The 18,884-nt window shown below is 45.8% G+C and overlaps 1 protein-coding gene across 1 annotated transcript; it reads right to left on the minus strand.

Annotated features, from left to right (window-relative positions):
• Positions 1-9,961: 9,961 nt before the first annotated feature.
• Positions 9,962-17,204, minus strand: LOC109577731 (serpin B3-like). Its single transcript, XM_070779164.1, has 8 exons — positions 17,156-17,204; positions 15,953-16,142; positions 15,311-15,367; positions 13,905-14,033; positions 13,466-13,583; positions 12,162-12,304; positions 11,717-11,872; positions 9,962-10,788 (listed from the first exon to the last, which is right to left on the minus strand). Exons 2-8 carry the CDS (start codon positions 16,115-16,117, stop codon positions 10,384-10,386), a joined length of 1,173 nt encoding a protein of 390 aa, XP_070635265.1. The 5' UTR covers positions 16,118-16,142; positions 17,156-17,204; the 3' UTR covers positions 9,962-10,383.
• Positions 17,205-18,884: the final 1,680 nt, after the last annotated feature.

Genomic DNA, 18,884 nt, shown 5'->3' on the forward strand with positions numbered 1-18,884 from the left:
TATATATACCTCTACCAGCCGCCGCCCTTTCCTCAAGGCAGGTGGTATTTCAAGATCAACTTCTGATTTCGTCACCACTTACCTTCAACTTCATGAGGAAGAAGTCTTTATGAGTCAAGACAAGATTATTGACCAACTCCTGTAAGTCCTTTCCTTCTGCAGAAGAAATTGTGCCCTACCATCCATGCTCATGGGAAACGCATGTACGTGCCTTTCCGGCACCTGTGACAGTACAATTATGTGGCAGCTTCTTCACGTGCCCTGAGGAACTAGGCCCAGCCAGAAATAACCCTTAAAAATCTTTCTTCTCTTGTTAATACATGTTGACTTGTGTTTAAGACCACTTCTAACACAAACAATTGAAACGCTGACATTTTTTAAGTTCTGAAAAGGCTGTTTCTTTAAAAATATTTTGTATACCTGGGAAAATAGCTCAATGTCTCAGCTGAAGAGAGACTGGCAAACTGTGTCAGCTGTAGGTGGAGACCAGGCATGATCTGCCTCCCCTCGAGGCTGGACCCTGGCGTGGTCCTCCCGGTGACCCCATTGTCCTCGTGGTTAATCCCAGCTGTGCCCTGGTTGCTAAGGTCAGAGGGCAGCTCATTTTCCAGCAGACTCACTTGCTCTCAGTGAGAAGAACAATGGATACAAACAGGACCCATTTTAAGGGCAGTTTTCTAATGCTTTTTACGAAGATTTCTCAGAAAAGTAAATAGCTTGAGCTCCAGAACTACAACATTTCTCCATCATCCTGATCTGCAGCACACCCACTTCTGATTCATGACTAGAACAACAGAGTTAAATGTCTGTAAGAAAAAAAGAGGAAATAATGCCATTCTTTGAATGGCATGGCTGAGTCTCACCACTGGAGTCTCATCTCTTCAAGCATCTGGTGTTCCTGTAATAGAATAATATTAAACACTGCTGACTATTTACTGAGGGGGTTTTGTATTCACCCATTTTCCTCGTTAGTACCATGTTTACGTTGGTGAGTTGGCTTTCCCCATTTCACAGATAACAGAAATGAGCCACAGAGTGACTGAACAGAAGCCCAGGTGGTGAATTGCCCAGGTGAGCTCTCCAGGCAGGTAGCTGGTTCCAGGAGGCTGCGTGTGTATCCCCTCCCCACAGGGAGGTGTAGACAGACTCCAGGCGTTTACTGACAAATCTCCTTGTGTTTAGATGAAAAGAAGCTGCGTCTTCTGCCCTCTCAGTAGAGATCATGTTCTCCCACAAAATATAAAGGGGTGGGAATGGGTCCCTAATTTCTCCTCCAAGGACGCCACAGTCATTAGGGAGGAAGGCAGGGTTTCAGATACTCTTTAGGGTTGTGTAAAATTTAGCAGTTTCAGTGTGGACGTATGTTTTAATTTCTTGGGCATATACTTAAGAATGAAATCTGTGGGTCAACGGTAAGTTTACACTTGATCGATTGATTGGCTGAATTTCACTCTCTGATTGATTTAGAAGAACTACCAGACTGCCTTCCCCAGCAGCTGCACCACTTTACTTCCAGCAGGTTAGGAGAAAGCACGTGTGTGTGGGCTCCAATCCTCTCCTCACCCGGCACTCAGTACTGCGCTTGGTCCAAGTCTGCAGTCCCAGCACAGCACCCACTCACAGGAAGCCTCACCCACCTCAGAGTCCCAGAAGCACAGGGATGGAGACACGAGCTGGAGGAAGGGGAGACCTGTGTGCCTAAACCGGAAAGATGATTCCTGAGCTCAGCCCTGCTGCTCTTAGGGCTCCTCCTGGTTATGTGTCCTGACCCCCGAATGACACTGGAGGTCAAAGACCCCAGAGCTGAGACTGGGTGGGCTGAGCGAGGATGGAGTCTGCTGGAGTCTGATGGGAAGCTGAGTGTAAAGAAGAAGGAAATAGCAGGAGAAAAGACCCAGGATGAAAAACAACAAACATGAGGTATAAGAGGTCCCAGTCAAGGCTGGGTCACGGGCGCTGTCAGAGAGCAGGGAAGCCCCCTGGGCAGGGTGAACAGGGTGAAGAGGCCCGAGCAGGGTGAACGTCTTTGGGTTCAAAGAGAAAGGGCTCTGAGCCCAGAGACAGAAGTAAGGAGCCCCGGCTGGGCCTGGAGGAAGCCCAGGGGACAGAGCAGGAGACGTGGACTCAAGAGAACCACTGACTGAGCTGATTCCTCCTGTGAGTAAGTTACCGAGGTTGGTGGTGCAGAGGCTGGCTTTGAGGAAAAGCAACTAACTGATGAAGATCAAGATTTTGTTCTGGAGGAGGAAATGGCAACCCACTCCAGTATTCTTGCCTGGGAAATCCCAGGGACAGAGGAGTCTGTCGGGCAACAGTCAGTCCATAGGGTGGCAAAGAGTGGGACACGACTGAGCATGTATGCAAAGCCAAGGATTTTGCTTAAATTTAGAGGGAACTTTGGTTAGTTCAAATAAGAATCCATATCACATCCTTGTCCCTCTCCTTTTCAAAAGTCCTCCTGGCATGTATTAGACAAGGTGAAGACACCACGATGTCACACAGTGTCACAGGACACTCAGCACTTCTCAGACGATTCTGCAAGTCAGTACTTGCCACCTGCCTTTGGGTATTTTCTAAATATACCAACATCATTGGCATCATGAATCCCAGAATCCAATAAAACTGAAGAGGAAATGACATGTCCAGGAACCATCCCACATATTTCTAATACCTGTGTAGGTTGCTTCAAAATAGCTCCTCTGCTCTCCTCCTGTTTTCTTCCGTCCTTGTGAAGGGTGTGAAGGTTCACCAGCTTTGCTGAGGTGCACATCCTAGGGGGCATTTTTTCTCTTCCTTCTTATTACGCACGTGGTCATACCCATCTGCAGGTAAACTGGTTACTTGAGAAAACCCTTCAAGCTTTCAATAACAGGATATCTGCCAATTACTGTTTTATTTATTTATTTTTTTAAATTTTATTTTATTTAACTTAACAATATTGTATTGGTTTTGCCATATATCAAAATGAATCTGCCACAGGTATACATGTGTTCCCCATCCTGAACCCTCCTCCCTCCCCATACCATCCCTCTGGGCCGTCCCAGTGCACCAGCCCCAAGCATCCAGTATCGTGCATTGAACCTGGACTGGCGACTCATTTCATACACGATCAATTACTGTTTTAATATTCCCATACTGATACAGATCCGCACAATGTAAATAGCATCTGAACAGGATGAATCAGATTTACCTTAATGTCCCTTAGTTGGGGAATGGTCTTGTCTGTAGGTGTGTCATGGCAGACTGAGACAGTTCATTCTCACCACCCGTCTCCCCATTCCCATGCCTCCAGTTCCACTCGGGACAGTCATCCTACTCTGTGCTTAGCACCATCCAACCCTCTCTCACATCTCCTGTCTCTAGAACCATTTCTACAGCCCTTCCTTTCAGCAGTTTTTGATTGACATTTAACATTCCAATTGATTTCGTGTGTGTTTGCTAAGTCACTTCAGTCGTTTCCCACTCTTTGTGACCCTCTGGGCTGTAGCCCACCAGGCTCCTCTGTCCATGGAGAGTCTCCAGGCAAGAATACTGGAGTGGGTTGCCATGCCCTCCTCCAGGGGATCTTCCCAATCCAGGGATTGAAACTGGGTCTCTTATGTCTCCCGTGTTGGCAACCTGGTTCTTTACCACCAGTGCCAACTGGGAAGCCCCTTGAATTGATTAAAATTATATATTAAGGAAGGACTGAGTAAGTCCTTAGTCAAAATTTTATTCTCTAACTTCTTATCATATCAGAAAGATCGCACTGCCTCCAGGATTCGCTTTTATGGGTCTCTTAATTTTTTGGTAGAATGCAGGAAGAGAGAGACTGTTCTTTGTGCATGAACTAGGAATCACTGACTCTTGGTCTCTTACATTTGAATGAAGGCTTCTTGATTCCGTGTGAAGGTAGGGGTGATCACATAATGTGTTTGATTATCTATTTTTATAATTTCTTAATGATTCACTCTCCATTCATTGAGTTCTTAATTATGTTCTATGACTTAGTACTGAGCTTAGTGAAGGGTCTCTACCACAGTGGTAGAAGCAGGGACTCAATGACAAGGGAGGTTTGCCAAGGCTCCTTTACATTTGGTGGCCACTGACTTCCTAAGCCTCATCCTCTGAGACAAACTCTGAGACCACGATAGCACCATCCTTCCCCACCCCATGACTTCTGCAACCAGCCTCTCTGTTCCTGGACGTGACTCTGGCTTTAGCACATATCTCACCAGGACTGCCAGGGACAGCTGTCATCAGCACCTTCATTTTCTCAGTGATCCAAGCAAGATAACGTCAACTCCATAGACCCCAGTAAATGTCTATCATTGCTCAAGGAACGCCTGGCTCTAACTCGTTCCAGGGATTTCCTCCCTGCATCTGATGACCACCTGACAGAACATCCTAATTACCTGTACTTCCAGTGAAAGATTTCTGGCTGTTTTAAGAAATAAAAAATGGGGAGATGCCGGGAGCCGGCATATTGCATATTGAGTGCAGCACTTTCCACAGCATCATCTTTCAGGATCTGGAATAGCTCAACTGGAATTCTATCACTGCTGGTAGCCATGTGAGGAGCTCCGCCCCTGGCAAAGGTCATGAGGAAGGAGGCTTGGCATACGCAAAGGCAGGATCAAGCCTCAGGAGTCTCCCTGGAAATTCTTGAGCAATCTACCCCCAAAACCAGAGTCTGCCTACTTTCTGCTTTGTGCTTTCACCTACACCTCTGACTTTACGGGGGGCTGTCCCCCACTACCTCTCTGAAAAAAGAGTTAGCTTCAGCTCCAGTTAATAATTCTTGGGTGTGACAGTGTTTCAACCTACAAACTCCCTTGGAAGTCCTCTAGCCTGCCTGAATAGGTTTTTCCGGCCACATGTGATTGCTCAGAGCCTCCAAACTGTGAGAGGCATGAGATGTTCTAAACTGTCTAAATACAGATTCCTTTGAGCAGTCAAAAGATTGATTAGAAATTGTATTGGTGAAGGGATTTTCACTTCTTGGGCCAATATTTGCTGCTAAGTCTCCATATCCCTTACCTGCTGTGTCCCTGGCAGTGTATTGATTAATATAATTGGTGTAAGTATTAGCTTTAATGTTTGTAACCTGGGACCCTTGAGGTAATTCTTTTTCTTGTTATAGCCCACCACACCTTTGCTCTGTAGGAATGCAACTTTATCTAATGCTTTTTGGAGGCTGGCACCTGACTTTAGAATAATCACCTTTAGAGGAAAAGGCCTCTGGGCCAGAAGATGATGCAAATCACCTAAACTTTTGCATATGATAAGTTTGCAGGAAGAAAGCCTGGCTTACTGCATGACTCTACCCCTTCCCCCATTATCCTCTATGCATAACTTAAGGTATAAAAACTACTTTGGAAAATAAAGTGCGGGCCTTGTTCACCGAAACTTGGTCTCACCATGTTGTTCTTTCTCTTACCTTCTGGCTGAATTATTCAGCCTCTTTTCTCCACTGAATTTCCTCACTGAGCTATCCTTATTCTATTACTCTTTATATCCTTAATTAACGTTTAATTAAGCAGTTGTTTCCTGATCCTCGCCAACGCCGTCCCCGCTTCGAATTCCCTGGATCCACCGGGGCTGGACCCCGGCAAGATGTGCTCCTGAAATTCAGGGCATTGCATTGAATGTTGATGTAGAGTGTTGTTTTGATGGGGCTCATGTCCTTCTTTGAATGTATTTTTGATTGCTGAAATGGTTGAGTTTTTGCTCTAGTAAACTACCGTAACTTAACGGTTTAGGCACGGGAGCGTGAGAGGGCACTTCTCTGCTCTCCAGGCACTGTGTTAGGTTCCTAGGACCTCTGTCGTGAGCGGCCCACACTGAGGTTTCAAACCACCGTATTCATTCTCTCCCACTTCTGGAGGCTTGAGGTCTAAAATCAGTGTGTTCTCAGGACCACACTTCCTCGCGAGGCTCTCGGGGAGAAATCTCTTTACCTTTTCTACTCCCTGGTGGTTCCTCGAGTTTCCGGGCCTGTGCCTCTGTCTCGACATGACCGTCTTCCCTGTGTCTCTTCTCTTCATATAAGGGTCCAGTCATTGGATGAGGACCCAGCTTGAGTCAGTACGATCTTATGTTAACTAGCTATGCCTATGATCTATTTACACATAAGGTCACACTCTGTGATTAGAAATAAATTGGGGGTGGGGTGTGGGGGGCAGAGGAAGGTCTCTTCAGTGCGGTACCACCAGCGATCCTATCAGCCAAACTAAACACTCGTAAGAGTCTGGAGAGAAGCCATGGCAGTATTTCTCCGTGACCACGAGACATTTATCTGTATCCATGCGATCCTGAGCAAGCCTGCGCAGCGCGGACACTGAGCTCAGGACACGAGGCCCTGGAGCAGCGGGGCCGGCGGCGGCGTTGGAGCGGACGCGGCGCCGGGGGGCGGCGCGCAGGAGGCGGTCAGGGCCTCGCAGGGCCGGCCTGCGGGTGTGGGCGGCTCTGTCGTGGCTCCGGCGGTGCTTCTCCTCCCCAGAACCCAGAAGGGTGAGGAGAGATGCGCTCTGGCTTGTTCCTGGTTTCAGGGCCACTTCTCGTGGCAGCAGTTCAGAGCCCCAGGAGGTGAAGTCCTCGTTTCAAGGGTGGAGATGGGAGGGCAGCGCGGGAAACTGGCTGCCCCGGCAGGGGCTTTTCCTGAGGCCTTCCTGGAGGCTTAGCTCCAAAGCCGAGGTGTATTTAATGGTGGAGCCCTGCTGACCCAGCTCCCTTGTTTAGATGCTGTGCGTGTTTGGTGAGAGAGAGAGACAGAGAGAGAGAACGTGTAGGGAGGCAGGGAGAGGAAAAGAGGGGGAGAGAGAGAGAGGTGGAAGGGAGGGCGGTGCAGAGGGAGGCAGAGAGACTGAGCCCCGGCGGCGGACCGGGGTCCTGGACCGTCACAGCTGAGGTTCCAGCCCCTGCGTGAGGCTGGAAGGCTGCCCCAGCGCACCCCTTGGAGCAAGCTTCCAGGTGCCTATGGAGGCATTATTACTGTCCGAAGCTGCAACATCTCAAGGGCCTGTGTTCTGTCTCCAGACTTAGCTAGCTGAGAATCTCCTGCGTTCACAGGGGCAGGTTTCCCAACCTGCCCACATGTCACAAAAGAACAGTGAGCTTGTCGCCTCCCTCAGATCTTCCTGATGAGAAACGCCTGGGAGCAACCAAGACAAATCTCCTTTACTGATGGATCAAGACTGCACAGGCCCACTCACAGGGCTTCTGCTTCCCTGGCTCATAGAGATTCTTGTAAGCTGTGAAGGGTGCAGCATCCGAAGGGCAGGAGTTCAGCTCAGAACGACTTGTTCTGAAGATAAGATAAGGCAAGGTGATGGAAGGAGTAATGACAACTTTTCACTAACAACATAACTTCTCAAATCTTTCACTGTTTTCAGATTGGGATCTTTTGGAGACCCAACCAGAGGAGCGTCTGGAAATCTACTCAAACTAAATGTGATATTTCTACCTATGAGTTTACACCGGACACATTTTTATGTTATTCCTGATACTTATTCAAACACAAGAAAATACCAAAACTCTGGAGTGTTTCATGGTTATATAGTTTTAAGATACGTTGGGTTAAACCCATGAATGAAACTTATAAAATTTCTTGCCAATACAGTGTGTAGTATTCAATTAATATACAACCTTTGGGTTATTAATCCGATCAAAATTTCTTCTCTTATGAAGGTGATTCCTCATTTATTTCATCTCTGAAAATGTTTAGTGATTCAACCTGCCGATAGCAAAGCTTAAGACTCTACGTTAGCCACACAACCAATGAGTGTTTAGCGGTATCCATCTTCGTCTTAAGTGAAATAGCACAGGGAAATTATGCTCTGATCCATCTCATTCAATAAAATACTCGCTTTCATATTTAATAATTGGCTATCACTTTTTGTATTTTTTACTATTATTTCCTATGATCGTATTGTTCTAAGTGTTTCAACGTCTCTTGTATTGAGATGTAACTACATTTGTTCTCGATTACTCGTTCGGTTTATCTGACTCTTTGCGACCCCATGGACTGACTGTAGCCCACCAGGCTTCTCTGTCCGTGGGATTCTCCCAGCAAGAACACTGGAGAGGGAAGCCATTCCCTTCTCCGGGGGACCTTTCCAACCCAGGGATCAAATCCATGTCTCCTGCATTGTCAGGCGGGTTCTTTACCACTGAGCCACCGGGGATGCCCAGCTACATTTATCCATAGTGTAAAATTGTCATCTGAGGGGATTACATAACACACAATCATTCTTTTCAGTTTCTTGTTTGCACAGCACAGCGTGTAGGAGTTTAATCCATGTTGTCAGTAGTTTTTTCCTTTTTATCTCTAAGTACTATTCTTGGGTTTGTACTTTCCTCCACCTGTTTTGTTCACCTGTTAGACATTTGAGGTTTTGCCAGCTTTCTGGCCATTACGAATACGGCTTCAGTGAACATTTGTGTCTTAGACCTTTTGTGGTGGATGTATTCATATCTCTTGGGTAAAATCAGGATGTGGAATTACTGGTCTGGTAATAGTCTGGTCAACTTTTAACCCTGTAAGAAAGTAGTGATATGTGCCACTTTGTGTACTTGAGAAAGACTTTCTCTAGAAGTGCATTGCTCAGCCAAGGAGATATGTGGTTTTCTGGAGACATCACCCAGATGGCAGCATAGGAGACCCCAGCTTCCCCTCTCCCTTAGAGATCAACAATGTGACAGCTGTTCTTGAACAACACACCTCCCGAAAAAGAAATGACAATACTGTGATGAGAGAGTGTGAATGATGTATGAATGATGAATGGTGTATAAAGAGCTGTACGTATTTAATGTATGAACGTCAGGAGTTTTGAGGTGAATATATATCTGTGAAACCATCATGCCAATCTGTGTAATAAACATATCACCTCCAAATGATTCCTCTTCCCTGAGAGAGCAGTGTTAGTGCAAGCTGTGCTGGTGGTCACTTTGTAGAAAATGAGTGTATCAGATTTGTATGTAGAAAATGAGTGTACTGCATGTTCACCTTCAACTTACTCAGTGCTATGGGCCAATAATATTTTAATAAAGATTGAAAAAATAAAACTGCATGACTATTTTCCTGAGTGGTTGCAGCTTTTGTATCCTACCAATGGTGTGGGAGAGTTCTGGTTGATCCACGTTTTCTCCACACAGGGTTTGACCAGTCTTTTAATTTTAGCTTTGTGCAATCCCATGGGGACAAGTTGGTGTCCTGTGGTGTCTGGTGTTGTGTTGTTTAGTCACTACCTCATGTCCAGCTCCTTTTTGAACCCAGGTCTCCTGCTTGGCAGTCAGATTCCTTATCACTGCACCACCAGGGAAGCCTGTCCTGTGGTGTATATGCATTATATTCTTTATTAAGCATCTATTATCTTTATGTTTAAAGTCACACATTGATTTGTATTACTTTGTGTTCAAAAATAACTTTCTTCATGTATGAATGATGTATAAAGAGCTGTATGTATTTAATGTATGAACGTCATGAGTTTTGAGGTGAGTATATATCTGTGAAACCATCATGCCAATCTATGTAATAAACATATCAGCTCCAAATGATTCCTCTTGCCCTGAGAAAAGTTGTGTTTTGGGGAATAAAATTTGTCAGTTCTTTGCTTTATGGGTTGGTGGACTTCAGGGTCACTTGTCAGCCCTTCTTCTCACTGGATGCTCTCCCAGTCTTATCCCATCTCTGCCTTCAGCCACAATTACCATATTTCTCTCGGTAGCTCTAACATATGTATCATCTGTCTTACCTACTTAGAGACTCAGTTCACATCCCAAGTCTGAGTTCTAGATGCTTATATCTAGGCTCTTACATGGGTTACAGAGCCTTCCATGTTCTGACAGCAGTCTGCCTTTTTAACCTCATCATGCTGCACTATTTTGATTTCTATGTAGGATAATATCTTTCTATATGATCTTTTCCACGTGTGGGGGGTCACTCACACTTTGTTGAAAAAAAAAAAGGATGAGCAACAAATGACATGAACAAGCCATGGTTTTATTGATAATGCACTTCAGAAAATTAAAAAATTTAGACATGTAAGGGTCCCACATACCACCTGAACTGAAGTAAATATGAATGTTTAGGTTTGAAAAGTAAAAATAACTTTTGAAATAGGAGCTATGATATTTCAAACTTAGTAGAAGATAGAGTATGGAAATAACTTTTAAAAAATAGTGAACAATTTGTCCAAGGAGGTGTTTTCATGGGGATTAGAGTAGGTTACATGTGTTTGTAGAAAGAGAGAGACAGACAAACAATATTTTATCCAATACATTGTGAGTGGTGACTATACGTTTGGAAAGGAAAATGCATCCAAGGGAACCTGTTGCACCAGCATTCAAGCTCCGGAAACAGCTCTCTGAACGTCCCCGAGTGTGGCCGCTGCCCAAGGACATCTAAGGGGAAGAGACTCGGCCACAGAAGAGGATGCTGTTGGTCTTGATGTGCTTGATGAGGAACAGGAAAGGGTGATCGCAGCGGAAACGCTCACGAAACGGTAATGATGTGCGTATAATAACCACACCGGTAGCAGCCGCGGCCTCCGTGCCCTCCTCGGTCACCTCCACAAAGCACTTGTGGAAGACCTTTGATACCGCCAGATCACCGCTCCCGGTCATGCCCGAGAAGTCGGCCACCCCACCACGGAAGGCGTCCACCATCCCCAGGGCTTTCAGTGTGGGCACGAGGTCGTAGCTCTCTTCCACTTTAAACCGAGGCAGGTATAAGTCCACTTCTCTCTTCCCCATATTCTGTGGGCTCGTCCACGCTATTAACTTCTCAGCAGTGAGCTGGTCTTCAAGCTGTAACAGTGGAAAAGGAACAACTGTCAGGATTCTCATGGTCATGGAGCCCACCTAACCTTGGATTGAAATGTCTGGGAAACCTTTATTTTAGCAGTAAACATGAATACAGGAGATTCAGTTTATTACATTTTCTCTGAGGGGGAAACAATAACAGTCCTGAATATATATCATACGATCAAATAAATGTTTTTATACATTTATAACTTTGCTCTTTTTATGTATGTATGTACACTATATACGCGTATACAGAAATGTCTATACACATGTGTGGATGTGTGTTATATAAACATGCACACAGAAATGAAACAACATGTGTTTCATGTGAAGGTCATGTCTGACACTTTGTGACCCCATGGTCTGTATCCCTCCAGGCTCCTCTGTCCATGGGATTTCCCAGGCAGAAATACTGGAGTGGGTTGTCATTTCTTCCTCGAGGGGACCTTCCTGACCCAGGGATTGAACCCGTGTCTCCTGTGGCTCGCACACTGTAGGCGGATTCTTTACCATTGAGCCACTGGCACCTACTCCAGTACTCTTGCCTGGAAAATCCCATGGATGGAGGAGCCTGGTGGGCTGCAGTCCATGGGGTCGCTGAGGGTCGGACACGACTGAGCGGCTTCACTTTCACTTTTCACTTTCATGCATTGGAGAAGGAAATGGCAGCCCACTCCAGTGTTATTGCCTGGAGAATCCCAGGGACGGGGGAGCCTGGTGGGCTGCCGTCTATGGGGACGCACAGAGTCAGACACGACTGGAGTGACTTAGCAGTAGCAGTAGCAGTAGCAGTAGCAGATGTTATTATTATTATTATTATTTTTTGTTCTATGCTGCCAGCCAGTACCACCAATCTATGAGCAGCCCACACAAGCACTGAATCACTGGAAATGTGAGCAATGGCAAGGAGACAGTGAATACCAGGTTTTACCTCCTGCAGACCGTCTACTTCATTGGGCAGCAGCACCAACATGCTTAGCTCTTCGCCTTTGTACGGGATTTCCAGGATCTTGGCTTGCACGTCCTCCAGTGACCCGAACTTGAAACTATTGGTTTGTTTCATCATCTGCACAGGTTTGCTTGTATCCTGCAATAAATTCATGTGCAAAAGAATGCCAAGTGAGCAGTAGGCCAGGAAAAAAATAGTATTATTGAGACACCAAACTCAGCCTCCTAAGAGATGATCTGGGAAATTTGTGTCTTAGAGATAAGAGTTTCTTCAAGGAATCCCAGGTTAATAAAGCTTAAAAAAAGGACAAGAAAATAAGCCTTGACAAATTCTATCTTCTATACGAGTTATATATTAATTACCATGCATTTAAATTTCACAGTGCACGTAGCTACACTTGGTTATAGACGTAAATTACAGACAATACCTTGTTCAGCCAAAATTTTTCCTCTGCAGTATGTTCTTCCTTAAATTTCTGGTTCCACTGCCCTTTGAAATAGACGGCGTTCACCAGAACCAGAACAGTAGAGCTGTCGAGAGAGTCTTTGGGAAGTAGGTCCTTGATTTTTCCTGCAAAGACAGAAAATCAAAGGTCTGTCATGAAAGGCACGAGTGGTTTATCTGTCAGATACGTTGAAAGTTACAAGTGATGATTAAATATTCACACAAGTCAGCCCGTGAGGGACTCCATGCCCAGCGGTTCACTAGGTGAGGCTTTGCTCACAGCCCGAGCCTGATGGAGTCGCCCTCATGCAGACGCCCCTGCTCCTGACTGGGAAGGTGTTCAGTCTGTGTGTGTGGGGACATCAGTCATTTCACAAGGAATCCTGATGAACTGATTTCTGATATTTAAGATGCCATGATATTTCTATGATACTTAAGATGCCATGCTGTGCTAAGCCTCTTCAGTCTGTGAGCCCACGGACTGCAGCCCACCAGGCTCCTCTGTCCATGGGACTCTCTAGGCAAGAATACTGGAGTGGGATGCCGTGCCCTCCTTCAGGGGCTCTTCCTGACCCAAGAATTCTGGGTCATCAATTCTGACAATACCTTGTTCATCAGAACTGATGAACAGGTCATCAATTCTGAAGAACTGATTTCAGCTGACCTTTACTGGTCAGTTTTCTTCTTCCCTTTCCTCCCTTCCTGTTCCCTCAGTAGCTTTGTCTCTTGTTTCCATTCCCTGTCTTCTTCATTCTGCACATTGAGTTGCTGTAGGTTAAGCCTATGTTTCGGAAGGGAGGTAGGATACGGTTCATGGGATGGAGACGTTGTCCAGCCCCTCCCTGGGTGGGGTGGACACTGTGACAATCCAGTGGGAGGGGGACGTGGGCCAGGACCCTTCTCCTGCAGGTGGTCATTTCTGCAAGAAGGATGGTGTAATGGAGAGCGGCTTGTTTCCCAGTTAAGAAAGCAAAAGTGGACTCTTCATATTTTCTCTTAGGGATTATAACCCGGAAGTTACGCCTTTAATTTAGAAACAACTTATGAATCAACCTGAAGTCTGAGCAGAGACTTGGGATCCACAAGACACTGTCTTCCAGGCTCAGCTGTGCCTGCAGGGGGCTGGTCATCAGAGCACCCCCGCCTGTTTCTCTCCACACTGACCTGGACCGTCCACCCCCTGCAGGGCCTCCCCCTGTCTTAAAGCCCGGTCAGGGTCCAGCACCGTGTTCACACACAGCGGCGATTCAGCCGTGGTTTGTAATGAGTGACTCTCTCATAACCTACCATTGGTTTGGCTCTCCACCCAGGAATTAATCATCTTTCGACTTTCCTCTGCAGCATTTTTAAAATCAGCAGATTCCACACTGGCTAGATAAAATTTCTGAACATTATCCATGTATTCCTATGACATGAGCAGGAAGGAAGAAGGAATGAAAAGTAATTTGTCAGTAACTGTGTAGGTATTCCCAAATTAAATTAAATGTGTTAAATCCTGATCAAGCAGAGGTCACAGGCCAATCCCTAGCCCCCCCTTACTGGTGTGCTATCACCCTCTGGACTCTCCAGCAGGGGCAGTTGTGGTCAGGGAGCTCGGCGCCCCTGGGAATAATGCCTCCGTGTGGGTCCCCAGGCTCCTCTGCACCCTCCCCGCCGCCATCCATTAGGAGATGTGGCCCGAGGACCTGGGATGCAGACCAAAGGTGTGACAGACCAGGAAACTCACCTGGAGAAACCGAAACTCCTTTTCTCTGTAGAGCCTGTTGGCGACACTCAGCTCATAGGCATCAGTGGATTTCTTTAATTCTGTCAGAAGCTTTTGAAAGTGTTGATGAACATTTCCTGGCTTTTCAACCTTCAAATGTCAAAAAGTGAGCTCATTGGAGTCTCTGTCAATGTAAACTCTACATGCCCAGGGGTCTGTGGATCCCTGTCTAGAGGGAGGTATCCCCAGGGATGATGGTTGTGGTTATTTCCCCTAATTGGTGTGTTTTACAGGTATAGCCTTCCTAATCCTTTCAGCCGGTCTCCTAGGCAATTCTTTCTCCTGCTCAGACACACCCTCTTTTCTCCTTTGAACTCCCAAGCAGCGCCGTTCCTCCAGGCACTGTCTTAGCCGTCTGCAATGCTTAGGGTCACCTTCTCAGCTAAAGTTAGGCTTCTTGAGGGCCAGACCATAGTGCGTCTCTGACAGTCATCAGCTGTGTGAGAAAGTGAAATCTGTGTATCGTCCTAGGTTATGACGTGAAGCCCTGTTATACTCCTGGTGGGATTGTCTTCTAAGACCTGTTGACTCTGCCCTACGGCTCTTCGTTCTGATGGCCGCACTTCTCGGTGTGGGAGCAGTGTGTGTCTGGGACTCTGCCAGCAGCTGTACACCAGCATCTCTAAGTCTTTGGCTGGATTCACATGATGACAAGAGAGTGCGGAGGGCTAAGTAGCTTCTCCAAGGAGACAGAGCCAGGTTTTCAACCCAGGCTTGTCTCAATCCAGAACCTTAACCTTGCTACCTGAGAGTTTTGGACGAGCCTATAAACAATAGCTCTCAGTTAATCACTTTCCATAATATATTTTGATGCCTACCTATTGGTCTTCATAATATGAACTACCATCATGATGTAACATTATCCAATAATAATATTAATATTATGAGTTCATACTATGCAATGTTAGAAACATGTTATAAATAGTATAGTTATTATTTTGCTATAATAACCATAATAAAATACGTACTATACATCAGAGTTTTCATCTTCCTGGCCCTGCTATTCTGTTTCACATGGATTTGCATGTATTGCAGCAGACATTTTATCATCCCCAGTGAACTGGGATGAAGTCACTGTGGCTCAGAGCAGTTGTACTGTCCACATTTGTCATTCCTGAACAACAGAGCGCAGTCTGAAGCCCCTTTGGGTTTCCGAGCCCTTCCCGTGAAGCACATGCTACTCTCCTCTAGGATAACAAAGCCGTGAAGCACATATATGTAACGTGAAATGAGCTACAACTCTGTCCGCTGGGTTTCACTTAAGATGTCCCTAAAAGTGGACTTTCCCCACTTGGTCTGAAATTCCCAGTTTAAACTATGACCCTCGTGGATACGTGATCCTCTAAATCCGGTGCCCTGTGACTCACGTGCTCTTTTGCGGCTCCTCCTCTTGTGTTCTCTGCGATTTTATTGAAGTGAAGGACCTGGAGGAGACAGACAGTGGGGCAAAGAAGTGTCACCTGATATATCTGTGTGCATCACAGTCGACCAAAAAGAAAGAAAAAAGTCAGGAAGAAGAAAGGAAAGAAAATGCAAACCAAGTACCAAACCAAACAAAAAACCCCCAAAGCATAGGGAACAAAGAAAAGAAGAAAGAATATTCAGTGCAAACACTTGCTTCTTAAAAAACACAGTCGTGTGTGGGAAACACAAAGCTGCTTGAGCGCTGTCCACTTTAAAGAACTGTGTCTCGTTTTTCATTCATCGTTGAGGAAACATGTAAAGATATCTCCCGTGGACTTTAGTCAGGGCCTCACTTCTACTGAAGTCTTCCATTAAAGCCTCACCTCTGGTTGTTGGGCAGTTGTAGGGGTTCATCCCAGCCCCCAGAGGAAGTCCAGGCACAGGAGGCAGGTGGGGAGCCCTGCCCCCATAACTCTGTGCCCACCCAGTCGTGGGGCTGCTTGAGCTTCCCCTGGGACCCTGGGGACAACAGACCTGTGGTCATCTGCACAGCAGCCAGCAGACACCCCATGCAAACCTGTGATGGAAAGGCAGCTGCCACCTACCTTCTGCATCTGTGATGCGGTGTTTTCTCGGGCCCCTAAGTAAGTCATGGCTAAGGCTGACGAGATACTCAAAGGCGACAGGAAGATGTTTTCCTTCTCTGATTTTCTGATCTGGTGGAACAGATCAATTGCAAGGTGGATGATTGCTTCACTGAGGGAACTCATGGTGGCCGGATGTGGTCTGGAAGTCCTGGAAGAGCATCAGATGCATTTTATCATCACTCTAGGGAAGGAAGGTAGTCTGTAATGAGAATTTCTAAAAGAAATGCCTTATGTGTGGGTTGTGGATTTCTGGCAACGAAGATTTTTCCTTTGTATACATTTAGTAATTAGAAGGCTTGAAATTAGGAATACCGGAGTGGGTTGCTATGCCTTCCTCCAGGGGATCTTCCCCACCCAGGGACTGAACCCACATCTCTTACAGCTCCTGGACTGGTAGATTTGTTCTTTACCACTAGTGCCACCTGGGAAGCCTTATTTATAGAAAACGTTTCTTAAATATAATAGAAACTTGATGTTATACATTTCATAATTGAGAGATGTACCTGTATCCATCTCATAATTAGACGACTATTGAAATTAATACTTAAAGAACGGTTTTCGAAAAAGTAATAGCGTATCTTTACTGTTTCTTCCTTACTGACTGTACAAGAGTGGGTAAAACGTGCTTTATAACAGAGGTTGTGTTGTTCTTGTTCAGTTGCTAAGTCATGTCCAACTCTTTGCACTCCATGGACAAGCTCCTCTGTCCTCCACTACCTCCCAGAGTTTGTCCACATTCCTATTCATTGAGTCCGTGATGCTGTATAACCATCCCATCCATGCTGCCCCCTTTTCTTTTTCCTTTCAATTTTCCCAGCCTCCAGGTCTTTCCCAGTGAATTTATAACAGATTCAAAGGCAAAACTGATGTGGTAACATCCAGCCATCTCCCATCAGGTACCTCCGTGCCTTACTTGAAGGATCTGTGGATGCTGGACAGCCTACCCCTGATACACGTGCTCCCAAAGGAACGTGGGTTTTCTTTTAGAAATAAGTAAATTACCTATGGACTAAATCAAGAGAAAAAGTTCGTCTGTGGCAGAATACGTAAAATACCATCATACCAAATGAAATATTTAACACACGCACGATAAAACATCACATTCATTATTATTTTCAGAAAGGACTCCTGAGTTAGCGCAGAGCTGCTGGAAGCACTTACCTGTGTTCCTGGAGGAAGCAGAGGTGGGCAGGCAGCCTGCAAGCCTGTGTGCCGGGCGCGCTCAGCCCTGAATATATACCTCTTCCAGCCGCTGCCCGTGCCCCAAGGCAGCTGGTATTTCAAGATCAACTTCTGATTTCTTCACCAGTTACCTTCAACTTCATGAGGAAGAAGTGTTTATGAGTCAAGACAAGATTATTGACCAACTCCTGTAGGTCCTTTCCTTCTGCAGAAGAAATTGTGCCCTACCATCCGTGCTCATGGGAAAGGCATGTACGTGCCTTTCCGACACCTGTGACAGTACACTTATGTGGCAGCTTCTTCACGTACCCTCAGGAACTAGGCCCAGCCAGAAATAACCCTTAAAAATCTTTCTTCTCTTGTTAATACATGTTGACTTGTGTTTAAGACCACTTCTAACACAAACTATTGAAACGCTGACATTTTTTAAGTTCTGAAAAGGCTGTTTCTTTAAAAATATTTTGTATACCCGGGAAAATAGCTCAATGTCTCCACTGAAGAGAGATTGGCAAACTGTGTCAGCTGTAGGTGGAGACCAGGCATGATCTGCCTCCCCTCGAGGCTGGACCCTGGCGCGGTCCTCCCGGTGACCCCATTGTCCTCGTGGTTAATCCCAGCTGTGCCCTGGTTGCTAAGGTCAGAGGGCAGCTCATTTTCCAGCAAACTCACTTGCTCTCACTGAGAAGAACAATGGATACAAACAGGACCCATTTTAAGGGCAGTTTTCTAATGTTTTTGTACGAAGATTTCTCAGAAAAGTAAATAGCTTGAGCTCCAGAACTACAACATTTCTCCATCATCCTGATCTGCAGCACACCCACTTCTGATTCATGACCAGAACAACAGAGTCAAATGTCTCTAAGAAAAAAAGAGGAAAAAATGTGTTCTTTGAATGGCATGGCTGAGTCTCACCACTGGAGTCTCATCTCTTCAAGCATCTGGTGTTCCTGTAATAGAATAATATTAAACACTGCTGTTTTAATACAAAACACTGGGGTTTTGTATTCACCCATTTTCCTCTTTAGTACCATGTTTAGGTTGGTGAGTTTGTTTTCCCCATTTCACAGATAACAGAATTGAGCTAAAGAGTGACTGAACAGAAGCTCAAGTGGTGAATTGCCCAGGTGAGCTCTCCAGGCAGGTAGCTGGTTCCAGGAGGCTGCGTGTGTATCCACTCCCCACAGGGAGGTGTAGACAGACTCCGGGTCTTTACTGACAAATCTCCTTGTGTTTAGATGAAAAGAAGCTGCGTCTTCTGCCCTCTCAGTAGAGATCATGTTCTCCCACAAAATATAAAGGGGTGGAAATGGGTCCCTAATTTCTCCTCCAAGGACCCCACAGTCATTAGGGAGGAAGGCAGGGTTTCAGATACTCTTTTAGGGTTGTGTAAAATAGCAGTTTCAGTGTGGACGTATGTTTTAATTTCTTAGGCATATACTTAAGAATGAAATCTGTGGGTCAACAGTAAGTTTACACTTGATCGATTGATTGGTTGAATTTCACTCTCTGATTGATTTAGAAGAACTACCAGACTGCCTTCCCCAGCAGCTGCACCACTTTACTTCCAGCAGGTTAGGAGAAAGCACGTGTGTGTGGGCTCCAATCCTCTCCTCACCCCGGCACTCAGTACTGCACTTGGTCCAAGTGTGCAGTCCCAGCACAGCGCCCACTCACAGGAAGCCTCACCCACCACAGAGTCCCAGAAGCA

The sequence above is a fragment of the Bos indicus genome, chromosome 24 (assembly GCF_029378745.1).
Source record: "Bos indicus isolate NIAB-ARS_2022 breed Sahiwal x Tharparkar chromosome 24, NIAB-ARS_B.indTharparkar_mat_pri_1.0, whole genome shotgun sequence".
Classification (NCBI taxonomy): domain Eukaryota; kingdom Metazoa; phylum Chordata; class Mammalia; order Artiodactyla; family Bovidae; genus Bos; species Bos indicus.